Source organism: Phocoena phocoena, chromosome 6 (assembly GCF_963924675.1).
Source record: "Phocoena phocoena chromosome 6, mPhoPho1.1, whole genome shotgun sequence".
NCBI lineage: Eukaryota > Metazoa > Chordata > Mammalia > Artiodactyla > Phocoenidae > Phocoena > Phocoena phocoena.
In genome coordinates, this window is record NC_089224.1 from 114,651,852 (window position 1) to 114,666,416 (window position 14,565).

At 65.0% G+C, this 14,565-nt stretch overlaps 1 protein-coding gene across 1 annotated transcript; it reads left to right on the plus strand.

Annotated features, from left to right (window-relative positions):
* Nucleotides 1-376: 376 nt before the first annotated feature.
* Nucleotides 377-12,229, plus strand: TRAF2 (TNF receptor associated factor 2). The gene is made up of 10 exons (XM_065879058.1): nucleotides 377-564; nucleotides 1,028-1,106; nucleotides 1,271-1,369; nucleotides 5,672-5,833; nucleotides 6,618-6,692; nucleotides 8,222-8,296; nucleotides 9,756-10,082; nucleotides 10,560-10,737; nucleotides 11,285-11,433; nucleotides 12,011-12,229. Exons 1-10 carry the CDS (start codon nucleotides 377-379, stop codon nucleotides 12,227-12,229), a joined length of 1,551 nt encoding a protein of 516 aa, XP_065735130.1.
* Nucleotides 12,230-14,565: the final 2,336 nt, after the last annotated feature.

Sequence of the window (14,565 nt, forward strand, 5' to 3'; positions counted from 1 at the left end):
TCTCCTGGGCCTGCCCGGGGCCATCGCCTGCCAAGCTGTCCAGTGTTCTAAGGACACATTCGCACCTGGAGCCTTGGGGAGACAGCAGGGCGCAAGGATCGGGGTCCGCGATCACGGTCAGATGCGAGCCCGGCCAGCTGGCCTGGGAGCAGAGGCCCGGGCCGGGCGGCCACAGGGACAGCCCTCTGGGCCCAGGGCTGCGGCGGGCGTGCGGGTGCCCGCTGTCTCAGCCTTAGCCCCGCCTGCGCTGGGCTCCCCGGAGCGCTGACGTCCTGCCTCTCAGAGGCCCAATGGTCCAGGCCTTGCACATCCCCGGACCCGCCGTGACACGCTGTGCTCTCCCTTAGGACTTGGCCTTGGTGGGGCTGCGGTGCTCATGGCTGCAGCCAGCGCGACCCCTCCCGGCTCCCTGGACCTGCTGCAGCCTGGCTTCTCCAAGACCCTCCTGGGGACCAAGCTAGAGGACAAGTACCTGTGCTCGGCCTGCAGGAACGTCCTGCGCAGGCCCTTCCAGGCTCAGTGTGGCCACCGCTACTGTTCCTTCTGCCTGAGCAACATCCTGAGGTAGGGGCGCCGGGAGCTGCCAGGAGCGGACGCGGATGCCCGCGTGGCCCAGGGCTGCTTTGGTGTGGGTGAAGTCACACATCTCCTTAGAGTGTTTTCCCTGCTTCTCCTTGTCTCTGGTGGGAAGCGGACAGTTTAAAATTGCCTGGAGGCTCCCGCTCCCGCTCCCTTGGCGCCGGGCGCCCGAGTCCCTGCGGGGTCGGGAGGTGGGGCCTCCCGCCCGTCAGCAGGAGGACAGCAGCCCCTGGTCCTGGCATCCGTCTGCGCGGGTCGCGTTCAGACGGGCCGGGGTTTGGGGCTGGGCCCCGAGTGTCTCGCACGGTGCGTCGTGTCCGCTGGCTACCCCGGTGGCCGACAGAGGCTCCGGAGCCCGAGCCGTGGCGTGGGCCTGTGTTGGCGAGGCCGCGGGTCTCCCTCCCTCCACGGCGGGTTTCACAGTGCGGCCTCCCCCTCTCCCCACCAGCTCCGGGCCCCAGAACTGTGCCGCCTGCGTGAACGAGGGCATTTACGAGGAAGGCGTCTCTATCCTGGAGAGCAGCTCGGTGAGGGAGCCGTCCACGCTGACGGTGTCGAGGGGAGAGGGAACCTGGGAACGGCCGTGGGAGAGGCGCCCTGGTCCCGAGCCTCCCCGCAAGGCTCGTGGTGTGGGGCGCCAGGCGGGTGGGCGTCTGGGAGGGGGCTTACCCGAGGTACGCTCTCTCCCCAGGCTTTCCCGGACAATGCTGCCCGCAGGGAGGTAGAGAGCCTGCCGGCCGTCTGTTCCAGCGAGGGCTGCACCTGGAAGGGGACCCTGAAGGAGTACGAGGTAGGGGCTGCCCTGCGCTGGCTGAAGCCCCTCCCGCAGAGCAGCTTCAAGCCCGCCTGACTCCCGCGGAAGGGGGTGCAGCTGCTGCTCCGGACGTGCCCACCTAGACTCTGGAGCCGGGGGAGCCGGGTGTGTGGCCCAGGGTGGGGTGCTCACCCTGTCTGGGCTGTTTCCTGGTGTGTCCGTGGACGCGGTCCTCCAGCCGCAGCACGGTGGCGGTGAGCAGCGGTGTGTGCGGGGACCCTGGTCCGGCCCTGAGAGCGCCGCGCAGGCAGGAAACTAGCTTTCTTGCCGACGGGACTTCGTTGTCTTTCCTCACTTGGATAGCGCTGCCACTGGAAGACGCGGGAGTAGCTTGCACGTCCATTCTGGGGTCACAGGAAGGCATCTGGCCAGTGACAAGGGCAGTGGCCGGGTGCGTATCTTGCAGGCCTGTCTCTGCCGTGCGAGGCTGGCATGTCGGGGTCCCTGTGTGCTGGGCCTCCGGCAGCTGAACCTGCGGCTGTGAGCCTCTCCGGACACTCTTCTTGGTGATCAAACACCCTTAAAAACTTCCGTCTCCAAGGTGCCTGCGCGTGTGTGCTCCCAGGAGCACCGTTCCCGGCAGCCAAGTATCCCTGGCAGAGGGCGGGACACACAGATGGGGGCTGGTCCTGCCACGGAATAGTGTCCAGTCACGAGAGGAAGGGAGCCCCGCCCCAGGCTACAGCGGGGACGGACCTTGGGGACATCACGCTGAGGCCACTCTCAATCAGCTTTGGGGGCTCAGTGAGATGAGCCCAGCAGAGGAGGACAGACGTGCGGGAACCAGCCCTGTGAGACAGGAGGTGGAGTGGAGGCTGCCCGGGCCGGGAGGTCGTGTGCAGTGGTGCAGAGTAATGGGCTGGGTCCTTAAGGTGGGGAGGCCTTGTTGCTGTCCCATGCGGCCGAGGCTGGCGAGGCTGGAGGGGCTGTTTGCAGGGGACCCGGCTCGCCTACGCCCAGGGCTGCCCAGGCCACGGAGCAGCCTCCCTGCCATGGGGTGGGCGCCGGGCTGTGACTGAGTCACGACACAGGGGAGAGCCTGTCGGCTCTGGAACTGGGGTCCTGGGTTCCTGGGGCTCCTCCCTCCTGCTCCCGTCCCGGGCGCTGCGCGGCGGCGTCCTCTGGTCTTGACCGACTCGACTTCGTGGGCTTCAGGCTCTCGGTTGCGTTTTGCCAGAGGAACAGCTTGGCCGTCTCTGGGGAGGAGCCAGTGGTCGGGTGGACAGAAGCTGGGCTTTCCTCTGACGGGCGCCTGGGCCTGGAAGCGGAGGCCTCTCTGTGCCCTTCCGGGGAGTAGGACTGCAGTCCGTGGACAGAGGCCTCCGACGCCCAGGGGCCACCGTGGGGCAGGGGCGCAGGCAGGGGGTGCTGCCACCGAGGCCCTGCTCAGCAGACGGGCCTGAGCTGTTGTTGCCCAGCGCTGTCCGGAGAGCCGGCCTCGGGGCAGGGTCTCTCCTGGGCGGGTGGGGAGCCCCAGCAGGGAGTGCAGCGGGTACTGTGTCGCCTTTCGAGGGGACCAAAGACCCCCAGGGACAGGCGGAATAACCCCAGCTCCCGAGTCCTCTGGGGTTTCTGCCGTCTCCAGGCCGCTGGTGCGAGTGGTGGCTTCGCAGGCCCCTGGCCGAGGGCCTGGGACTGCAGCCAGCCTGTGGGCCCTGCGCCGGCCCTGCAGGCATGCGGGCTGGAAAGTCCCTGGCTGCACCCGGGGAACTCAGGAAAGTCCCTGGGGGTTGGTCACGTGGGAGACGGGCACTGCTCTGGGTCTCTCGGTGCAGGCTTTGACGTCGGGTAAACCTCTCTCTAGCTGGGGTGAGACCCCACCTCGGGGCGCGGGGCGGCCACCTTGCTGCAGCGGTGGCCCTGCTCCCAGCCCGGAGCCAACACGTTTGCCCTTTGGGTTGCTCAAAATTGGGGCGGTGCTGGGAAATGCTGAGGCTGCGGCTGAGCTCCTGAGAGTGTGGTGAGGTGGGGCAAATCCTGGTCAGCCTTTGAATAAGTTTTTCCTTTGCAGCCACGTCTAGTATTTTCTAAAAACTCAGTGAATTAAGACTTCAGTTCAGTTAGAAGTGGCTGCCAAGTACACATAGCAGCCCTGGGGACTGCTTTCCTGGAAGCGAGAAGCAGGGGCTGCGTGGAAGGAACAGCAGGGAGAAGGGGCCTCGGGCTTCAGAGGAGGGGTCCGGGCGGACCTGAGGGAGGACCAGCTTATGGGGACGTTTTGCAGCTGAAAGGTGAGCAGGGTCGGATGTGCCCACGTGTCAGGGAATCCAGAGTTGAAATGCCTGAGCGTTTAGCTTGAGCTCTGGTTGAAGTGTCGATTCCCTGAGCCATCTGGTGGCAGTGGGAGCCCACGGAGCCCGTGCCAGCCTGTGAGGGCGCTGCCGCTCCTGCGCCAGGTGCGCGCTTCGGGGGCTCTGAGTCCCAGGGGCACCCGCTGAGTGGCGAGCTGTGTGGGGCCGGGTGCTCAGCGCTGGCCGCGGGCGTCCCTCTCCAGTTGTCCAGTGGCCCCGGGGCTCACCCTTGAGCGTATTCTTTTGCTCTGATCAGATCCAAGTGCCCTCTGGGTGCTGTCGTTTTTGTTTCACGAGCGTGGTTGTTTCCGAGGCTCCCCTGTGGCTCGGGGTGATTGTTCGGGCTGTGCTCAGTGTGGCCACACCAGGGCCCTGTCTGGGGAAGCTGGGGGTGCCCTGGCGGTCGAGGGAAGCTCCTCCCGGGCGTGGCCGCCGTGGAGCCTTTGAGGAGCTGTCGCCGGAGCAGAAGCCCTCGGGGAAGGTGTCCCCTCTGCTCTGCTCCCTGTACCTAGTGGTGTCCTGCCCACCCGCACGGCCGGTCTGTGTCCTGGGGCCGGGCCTCTGCGGCAGCGTCCACAGAGCCCCGTCGGGTTGAGTGGGGTCACCGGGGAGGCTTGCTGAGAAGGCCGAGTTCCATCTGACGTGTGTCCCTGCGGGAGACGTGGAGCCCGGGGTCCTGTGAGGAGGCGGGAGTGCCACGGGCACCACATCTGAAGTCTCCACACCCCGGCTGCTGGGAGAGCGCCACATGTGCCATGTCTCTGGGGTTCACCTGGCACCGCTTCTCACTCCCCAGATGGTGAGCTTTGGCCCTGGCAGCCAAGCCTGCTGCATGGGATGGAGACTCGGCCGGCCTGTTCGCTCGGCCTCGGACTGTGGGCCACGTGGAGACAGAGCCCGCGTGAGGCTCCTCCTTCCTCAAGGTCACTGCGGAGGAGCTCAGCGAGCTCTGCGGGGGGCCCTGAGCTGCCCCAGCTTGTCAGGCGCCCAGGCTGAATCTTGGTGGAGGTGCTGACCCCACCGTGTGGATGTGCTCGGTGCCCAGGCACCAGGGGTCGATTTTGTGTGATGCGTACTTGACCACAGTTTTTAAAAAACAGCAAGGGCTTCCCTGGTGGCGCAGCGGTTGAGAGTCCGCCTGCTGATGCAGGGGACACGGGTTCGTGCCCCGGTCCGGGAAGATCCCACATGCTGTGGAGCGGCTGGGCCCGTAAGCCATGGCCACTGAGCCTGTGCGTCCGGAGCCTGTGCTCCGCAACGGGAGAGACCACAGCAGTGAGAGGCCCGTGTACTGTAGAAAAAAAAAAAAAAACAAAAAACCGTCATCTCCCATTCTCTGCTTACCGGCCCGCCCTCCGTGCCCCTTCCCGGCCGGCGTTTCCTGAGAGCTGCGCACAGCTTCTGTCTGTCCCCTAGGCTTGCGGCCCTGTTTCCGGGTCCCACCCTTTCTCACCTCTTCAGCCACTGCCACCTCCGCTCAGCCCGCTGCCGCGGCCCCCCAAGTGCTGCGCTGCTCAGGGCCACGCCTGTCCAGGTCGGGCCCTCCCCGCGCTGCTGGCTTTACTGGGCCCCGCCTGACCCTTCGGAAGCCCAGGCTGGGCCCCTGCCTCCCTGGCCACGTCACCTTGCACGTCCTCAGCTCCAGGAGGGCGGGGACGGGGACTCTCAGCCTGGGCGTCGGGACGGGTGAGCGCCTGTGTTTCCATCCGCTTCTCGCTCTGGTCCCCACGGCATCACTTCTCTGCCCTCCGTCCACTTAGAACCTGTTCCTGCAGCCCCTCTCATTGTCCCCTCTGTGTCCCGAGGGCGGGGTGCCGCCGGCTGGATCTGGGTCCTGATCTCTGCGCTGGAGCAGGGGTAGTGGAGTGAATGCGGTGGCCCCCGTGGCCTAGCGCCGAGAACGTACCCAGACCGGTCCACGGCCGGCGGGGCAGTGGCCCAGAACCCCACGGGCGCTCCGCCGACACCTCGCTCCCTTCGTTGCCAGAGCGGCCACGAAGGACACTGCCCGTTCGTGCTGACCGAGTGCCCAGCGTGTAAAGGCCTGGTGCGCCTGGGCGAGAAGGAACACCACCTGGAGCACGCGTGCCCGGAGCGAAGCCTCAGCTGCCGGCACTGCAGGGCGCCCTGCTGCTCGGCCGACATGAAGGTGAGCGCGCACGCCCGGCGGCTCGGAGGCTCCTGGCAGCCCCGGGTCGGGGGCAAGCTTGCACGGGGGGACGGCAGCGTGCGGCCACGCCACCCTCGCTCTCGCTCGGCCAGCAGCCTCCCTGGGTTCACGCTGAACAGGCCCCAAACGCCGTGTGGCTTTATCTGGAAGTTGTCGCTTGTTTGTGAAGGGCGGGCCACCTTCCCGTGGGTTATATCACGTCTGGAGCTTCACAGGCGTCCTGAGGTCACGAGTGAGCTCGGTGCCCACGTTTCCGGAGTCTGTCCTTGTGGGTCACGTGGATCTGCTGGGTCGGGACCCAGACGCCCCCCGCCCCCGCCCCGGTGTCTGCAGGTCTCTTTACCTTCAGCCTTTCCCTGTGGGTGTCTTTTTCCCTCTGCCGTTTGTTTGTTGAAGTAGCCGGCCGTTAGTCTGCATTTGGCTGGTCGGGTCCTGAGGTGTTTTTCACGCCCGGGAAGCTCAGCTCTAGAGGCAGCCCAGGGCCCGAGACTTCGGGGCGCCCACCCTGCGCATCTCGTCAGGGGTCTCGGAGGTGCTCTGGCCGCTTGGGTCCCCCGCCACCAGGAAGTCCGCCAGCCTGGCACCCGGGTGGCAGTACTCTCGGGGCGCTGGGGCGCTCCTCCTCTTGGTGTTGCCCCAGCAGCTGCCGGGCGAGGGCAGGTCCTGAATCTGCAGACCCCCGTGTCGCATGCCGTCTCCACCTCGGGGCTCAGGAGCGTTGCTGGCCCGGCCCCAGCTCTGACGGCTGCCCCGTCTCTTCCAGGCGCACCACCAGGTCTGCCCCAAGTTCCCCTTGACCTGCGAGGGCTGCGGCAAGAAGAAGATCACACGCGAGAAAGTAAGCGCTCCCCTGATGCCCCTGAGCAGCGTGGTGTTCAAAGGACAGGCCACACCTCTGCTCTGGGGGCGGGGTTCCCAGGGGTGGGGTCGCGGGCTCCTCCTCTTCCAGCCACCCCCCCCCCTCCTGCTGCGTAGCCTTGCGTCCGAGCCACTTGGCCCCAGGGAGGGGGGATCTGGGCAGTTGGACTGTTTACCTGGCTCTTCTCGCTGCGGAAGGTCTCTGTCCCTGAAGACAGGGCGGTGGCTTGTCTGTGCTCCTGCTGTGGCGATGGTTCCACAGGCAGGCCCCCAGGCCCGCCCTGGCTGTGCTGGGAGCTGAGTCGGTGGTGGCGGCCAGGCAGCCTCCGTGCTCTGGGAGAGAGGGAGGGCGCGTGCTCACGTGCCTGTGGGAAGCCCGCACCTGGTCCCCGGGGAGGCAGCTGCGGTTTGTTGGTTTGTTCCCTGAGGCCCCTTCGTCTCTTCTTTTGAGCTTCTGAGGTTGCGGCCAGCGGTTACAGTGCTCCAGGGCAAGGGCTGGGAAGAGGGTGCTTCCGGAAGCTGGTGGGGCGCGGACCCCTCCCGAGCTGTCCTCGGTCGCGCACGGTCGCGCACGCCTCTCCCACGTGATGGGTGAAGACAGCATCCAGGCTAGTTTAGGTGGCATTTCTCAAGCTGTGAGCGTGACCGAGAGCTTTCTGCCTGAATTTCACCTGCGTTTCTTTTCCTGGGGAGCATTCCTGTGCATTCCTCGGCAGGGCATTTGTCCTCTGTTTTCTCTGTTTTTGGAGCTCTTTGTATATCAGGGCTGTAAGCTGCAGTTACTTATCCTTTTAGTTAATGGTACTTTTGGTTTGTTTCTGTTTTGGGGGGCACTTTTCAAGGTTTTTCTCATTGTCTCTGGATTTTGATCCAGAGTTGGGATCGTTTTCCGCTCCCAGGTGCAGAGGAAATTCTCTGTTTCCTGCAGGCGTAAGTCTGATTTCCCACATTTTGGGTCCCTGGCAGGTGGAGGCCAGTGGCTGCCCCTTCCCCCCCACACACTCCTGGCGATGCCGGTCTGGCTGTGTCTCCCTCGGCCCAGGCACTGCTGGGTCAGCTGGCCACGCTCTGGGTCATGGGTTCTGCTTTGCTGAGTGTGGCCATGGGCCAGCGCCACGCCGGGTCAGCAGTGGGATCTGATCCCTGGTCAGGCTGCTGGTCTCACTCCTGGCTCCGTTTGGAACCCGGGCTGTCGGGCCCCAGGGCCTCAGACCGGCCTGTGAGGGAGGGGGTGGGCAGGGCTGCTCTCTGGGACGCAGAGGCCCACGCGCGGGACGGGCTCTGCGGGCGATCCCAGACGGCCCACGTGCCTCAAACACACACGTGCACGTGTTTGCGTGTGTGCGTGAGGGTGCACTGCAGCTTTGGGAGCAGGTTGTGGGGTTTTGTCCGGCCCGAGCGTGCAGAGGCCAGTGGGGCGGGTGCAAGGGTCCTTTGATGGGACGCTGACCCAGTCGGTGTGGGAGCGGCTGGAGCAGAGGAGGACCGGTGTCTGACGAGGCCCGTCAGTTTCAGGACCACGTCAGGACGTGTGGCAGATGCCGAGTCCCCTGCAGGTTCCACGCTGTCGGCTGCCCCGAGACGGTGAGTCCAGGTCTGCGGCGGGACCACCGGGAGCTCCTGGTTCCCAAGCAGAGGCCGGCGGACGTGACCGCGCTGTGCGGACACGGTCTCCACTCCACCTCCAATCCGGCCCTCAGGTGTCCCGGCTCTGTCCGCTCGTCCCCCAGGTGATCTCTGGTGCCCAGCCTTGACCGCCCAGCTGCTGGGAACCCCCAGCGTGGCGCAGCCCCCTGAGGTCTAGCGATGCCCCTCTGCCCGTCCTCTCACCTCACCCGAAAAGCACACCTTGCTCCACCCGGCTCTTCTGGCCAAAAGCACAGTGGTCGTTCTGGAGCCGCCTCCTATCTCTCCCATCACATCCAGTCTCCCAGAAGAGCCTCCGTTCTGCCTGCAGACGGGTCCTGGGAGCCTCTCTGCCTCCCCGCCTCACCTCTGTGGCCTGCGTGGCCCTCCTGCGTCACCGCACCCCGGTCACCGGCCTGGCTGTCCTCCAGCACGCTGACTTGCCCCGGGCCCTGACCCACCTCCTGTCTGCCCGCCGCACCTGCCAGCTTCTGTGCGGCTCCCTCGGGCCTGGGCAGCTCCCTGCTCATGTGCCCTTGCCCTCCTTTCCCACCTGTTCTGTGCCCCCGAGGGCTGGGCGTGTGCAGGCCCTGCAAGCGGAGGCTGGCTCCATAGATACGGGCACACCAGCCCTCTGCTCTCAGCGACACCCCAGCAGCATTTCCGGTGGCAGCAGTCCTGGCGGTGTTGTCACTTGGTGACTTCGCAACACTTGGTCTCGGTGTCCTGCTTTGTTTTTTCTAATGAGGGTGAACGAGGGCAGTGCCCCTCCCGTTCCCTGGGTTTGTGTTTGACATCCTGCTTCTGGGCAACAACGGTGCTGGTCATTTCCCGCTCAGGTCCGGGGATCCCTGGCGTGGGGGACGTTAGAGGCCAGAGGAAGGGCCTAGGGCACACGCTGCCACGGCCTCTTCACGTCCCAGTGAGGACGAGTGTCCTCTTGACCCTGTGGATCCAGCTGGCCTGGGCCCAGCTTCCGGAAACCTCCGGTGCCCGGCCGTCCCAGGGCGCTCCCGGGCGCGGGGCCTCACGCGGAGGTGCGTCCCTTTCTCTCCGCTTTCGGCTTTTTGAGGCTGTCTGACCCTTCAAACTCGTTGTGGAGCTTTGGAAGGGATGTGGCTGCAAAGCCAGGTCCGTAGGGACTATTTAAGATGAGTCTATCCCCCTCCCCCCGCCCAGCCGCGGCCTCTTCTTTCGCGGTGTTTCTCCCATCACCTGAAACACGAGTGAGTCACGTAGGGAGGTCTGTGTTTCGTAGACACTGTCGCAGAGTTCAGACAGTGACAGACACAGTGCTGGCAGGCGAGCGAGAGGGCAGGTCACCCTTGTGTCGCCGCCGCGCGCCGGGCTCCGGTGCTCCAGCGAGGTGTGTGGCCGCGGGCCCCCGGGGCTGAAAGCGGGCGTCGTGCCTCGGCAGGTGGAGGGCGAGAAGCTGCAGGAGCACGAGGCGCAGCGGCTCCGGGAGCACCTGGCCCTGCTTCTGGGCGCCCTCCTGGAGGCCGGGCCCCCCCTCCTCAGCCAGGGCGAGCAGGGCTGGGGGGCCAGCACGCCAGGCCCAGGGGCAGCGCCCTCCCAGGCAATGGAGCTGCTGCAGAGGTGCGAGGCCCTGGAGCGGAAGACGGCCACCTTCGAGAACATCGTCTGCGTGCTGAACCGGGAGGTGGAGCGGGTGGCCGTGACTGCCGAGGCCTGTGGCCGGCAGCACCGGCTGGACCAAGACAGGATCGAAGCCCTGAGTAATAAGGTTTGTGCCCGCTCGCCCGCGGTGCCCAGGCCTCGTCGGGCGGGTGCCAGGGGCTCAGGGGGCTGCAGAGCCAGGAGTTTGAGGGCAGCGCCTGCATTTCCAGCGGGCACTCGGCTCTCCGCGCTGGGCCTGAACGGAGCTCCTCTCTGAGCCCCTTCCCCGCAGGGCCCGACACGGGGCTCAGAGAGGCCGATGGTGGAGCCTCTTCTCTGGGGGGCAGAGGTGGCCGTGGGGAACGTGCCTGGCGCTTCATGCGGGTCCCACGAGCGAGCGCGTTTCCTCCTGGGGTCGGGGGTCTCGTGGGCATGGAGCCCATCCGAGAGCAGCTGACCCAGCAAGGCTGAGGCACTGGGCACGGGGGTCGTTTCATAGCGTGTTCCTCCCAGAGGGAAGCTGGTCTCTGTGGAGGCGGGTGAGCCCCAGGCCCCTCTGGCCCGGCGCCCCAGGGGCGCGTCCTGACGGGCCCCGTGCCCCCAGGTGCAGCAGCTGGAGAGGAGCATCGGCCTGAAGGACCTGGCCATGGCTGACCTGGAGCAGAAGGTCCACGAGATGGAGGCGTCCACCTTCGACGGGGTGTTCATCTGGAAGATCCCGGACTTCGCCAGGAAGCGCCAGGAAGCTGTGGCTGGCCGCACGCCCGCCATCTTCTCCCCAGGTGTTCTTCTGGAACTTGCCCTCCCCCTGAGCTGCTGCCACCCTGGGCCCCTGCATGTCTGGGCTGGGGTCTGTCCCCTGCTGCGGCCGGGAGCAGCAGGGTCCCCCGGCAGAGCCAGCTCCTCAGCCCACAGTCACCAGCCTCATGTCAGGGTCACATCTCGTTCCTTAAACGGCAGGCCCACCGTGTCCGTGGTCGCCCCCTCTGCTCCCCGTTGGACATGAGACTTGTCCAGGTCCAGCTCAGTCCAACCGCAGCCCGTCTGCCCAGAGCCCCTGCCTGGTGCTCAAGTCTCAGTCCAGCCCCTGAGGTTCCTTCCCGGTTGGTAGCGGGGCCAGGGCAGGGTCGCATTTAGGGTTTCTTAGAAGTGCTGTGTCTGATTACTACTTCCATTTTCAAGAGAAGTCTGTTTGCACGAGCAGCTAACTGCGTGCCTGGAGGAGAACGTTCCCTCCTCGTGCCCTCCACCCTGAGTGGCGCGTGTGTGTTTCCTGGGGAGGTGGCCGCATGGGCTGAGCTCTGGGCACTCACCAGCACCTCCCCACAGCCTTCTACACCAGCAGATACGGCTACAAGATGTGTCTGCGTGCCTACCTGAACGGAGATGGCACCGGGCGCGGGACGCACCTGTCCCTCTTCTTCGTTCTGATGAAGGGCCCCCACGACGCCCTCCTGCACTGGCCCTTCAACCAGAAGGTGCGCAAGGCCCTGCCCCGGCTGTGCGGGCACACGGGAGCCCGTGGGTGACCAGTGTCGGCGTCACCACGCCTCAGTGCTTGGGCAGTGTCCATTGTCCCAAGGAAGGGGGGCCGCCAGGGGGCCTTGATCTGAGGGCATGGCCCAACCCTTGGGAAGCCAGAGCCCACGCAGGGGAGGAATCGGAGGCCCGGGCACTAGTCAGGACAGACGCCATGACGACGCTGGGCAGCCCCGTGGCCCTCGTGGAGGAGGTGGCGTCACTGAGCGCGGGGCCGGCTCGTGCTTCTCCCTGAGGGGTGCTGTTCCTGGGGGCGGGGACAGCTGCGTGAGCTCTTTGGTGAGAAAACGTCCCTTAGACAAGTGTCAGAAAAAAGCACAAATGGACGTGGCGCAGGGTCCTGGGCTTCAGCCTCGGATCCTGGTGTCAGTGGACAGAAGACACCGGGATGGGCACAGATGGACAGACCGGGCCGACCCGTGGCGGCCGTGCTCCTGGCACTCGACTGCAGACCGGGCTCCCGCCGGCTGGGCAGGCTGTGACTCACGTGCTGTCCCCTGGGCGCTCTCCTCCCAGGTGACCCTGATGTTGCTGGACCAGAACAACCGGGAGCATGTGATTGACGCCTTCAGGCCCGACGTGACTTCATCCTCCTTCCAGAGGCCGGTCAGCGACATGAACATCGCGAGTGGCTGCCCGCTTTTCTGCCCTGTCTCCAAGATGGAGGCCAAGAATTCCTACGTGCGTGACGACGCCATCTTCATCAAGGCCATAGTGGACCTGACAGGGCTCTAGCTGCTGCCCACGGGAGCAGGGCCACTGTGCTGGGCGGGCACCTGCGAGCTCACGTCCCAGAGGCAGGGGCCGCCTCCCGGGAGGGGGTTCAGCCCAAGGCCATCGGGGTGGGCTGTAGGCCCGTGTGTCTCCAGCAGGTGGGCCGTGCAGGTGTGGAGCCCTCAGCCTGCAGCGGGGCGGCTGGGGCCACAGTGAGGAGCTGCTGGAGAGGAGGGACGGTCTCGGGCCCGGCTGCCACTCCAGGGAGAGCCCTGCTGGGCCAGTCTGACCAGGCCAGCAGGTGGGGAGGGCATCCCGTGTCCCCTGCCCCGTGGCACGTGCAGGGCGCACGTCCAGCATCCCCCTGCCCAGCCTCCGCAAGACACGTTGGCTTCCCTGTTGGGTGTGGAGGAGTTGCTGTTAAACCCTTGAATCTCTGTGGTGAGTGGTGTCCATCTGGCTCTCGTCCTGGCCATCAGTGACCCTGGCCAGGGCCTCCTGGCCTGCTGGCCTCCACGCCCCATGTGTCACCAGCTCCTTGAGTGGTTTCGTGGGCTCCCTGACACTGCAGGCTGGCTCGTGCGGGCCTCAGTGAAGCCAGCCATTCTCTCTTCTGGGATGTTACTAGCTGGGCAGCTCCTCGTCCCTCAGGCTCCCCAGGGTCTGCCCTGGAGAGCAGTGCCATGTGCGTGCCCCCGATTCTGGGCCTGCCCCGCCCCTCCGTGCGGGGCCCCCCGGCCTGGAAGGGTGGCCGACAGCTTTGTCGGCATTTGGGACCTGACAGGTGGCATCTCCCCAGGACCAGGACTTGCCTGGCCTCCAGGTGTTTCCTCGGCAGCGGCAGAGCCCGGGCAGCCTGAGCACATGCTTGCACCTCGGCTGGACCCAGTCAGGGCTTCAGCCCGGGGCTGCAGGATGGGCACGGCGTCCTGGCCGGGAGCTGGCCACACCCAGGTACACTAGTGACCGGGACTGGGTGCTCAAGAGTGGAGTCCTTACGAGGACCCGTGACAACGCTGTCGCTTCTCTGTTTTGAGAAGTTGAAGAATTGAAAGGCGCAGAGTAATAAGCTCCGTGTGTCCAAAATTAACACGTGTACACGTTTTGAATTCTGTATTTTAATTAAAAAGAAACATTGCAGAAAAGTTGAAGTCCTGCTTCCTTTCCCTCTCACCACCTCCTTCACTGGCCAAGGCACCGCCCTCATGGATTTGGATCCTTTTCTGTTTGAATTTCTGTCTCTGTGGTCACCCACAAGTAAGGCCTGTGTACCCAGTCCTCTGCAGATCCCTCTTCCCCTCCCCCAGGGGAACGCCTGGTGTGGTGAGCACCGCACGGCGGGCCAGGCGCAGACACAGACGGTGTCCCTCCTCCACGTTCCCTCGGGCACGTGCCTCCCCGCTCTGCCCTCCTAACCTGGACAGAGCATCCCCGCTGCTGCCCGTCCCATCCGGTCCAGGCCTTGCTGCTCGTGCGTGCAGGCGTGTTGCTCCTCCAGGGTCCCTGCCTGCCGCCCGCCTGCCTGCTGGGGTGTTGGTCCTGTTTTCCTCCTGGTCGGAGAGAGCTCCCAGTATTCCCGGAAACTGGCCGTGGAGCACGTGCGGGCACAGAAATGGAGCGCTTGTACACATGCGGGTCATGGACAGTGCCGCTGGCCACTTAGTCAAGAAGTCCCAGCCCCCTGCCCCCACCAGCCTGACAAATACTGTTTTCTTCTGATGGTTGGGTTTTTTTAAATAAGTAAATTTATTTATTTGTTTATGGCTGCGTTGGGTCTTCGTTGCTGCGCGCGGGCTTTCCCTAGTTGCGGCGAGCGGGGGCTGCTCTTCGTTGCGGTGCGTGGGTTTCTCATCGTGGTGGCTTCTCTTGTTGCGGAGCACGGGCTCTAGGTGCATGGGCTTCAGTAGCTGTGGCTCACAGGCTCAGTAGTTGTGGCTCTCGGGCTCTAGAGCGCAGGCTCAGTAGTTGTGGTGCACAGGCTTAGTTGCTCCGCGGCACGTGGGATCTTCCCGGACCAGGGCTCGAACCCGTGTGCCCTGCACTGGCAGGCGGATTCTTAACCCCTGCGCCACGAGGGAAGTCCTGTTCTGATAGTTTTAAACATACTGTTTGTTTTTAACATACTGGGTTTTTACGTTTGAAGTTTGTTTATATATGGTGTTTGTGTGTGTGTTTCCATCAGGTCACTTCAGGTTAAACCAAGTAGATTAATGAGTTTGTTTCCTTACCCTTAAAATGAAACAGAACAGTAAAATGAGAGGCGTAGAAAGGTACTCTTCAGCCACAAGGACAAGGAGCGGGAAGAAGGCGACAGCAGAAGGAAGACTTGAGCCCGTTCGTTGGGAAGGTGGGACGTG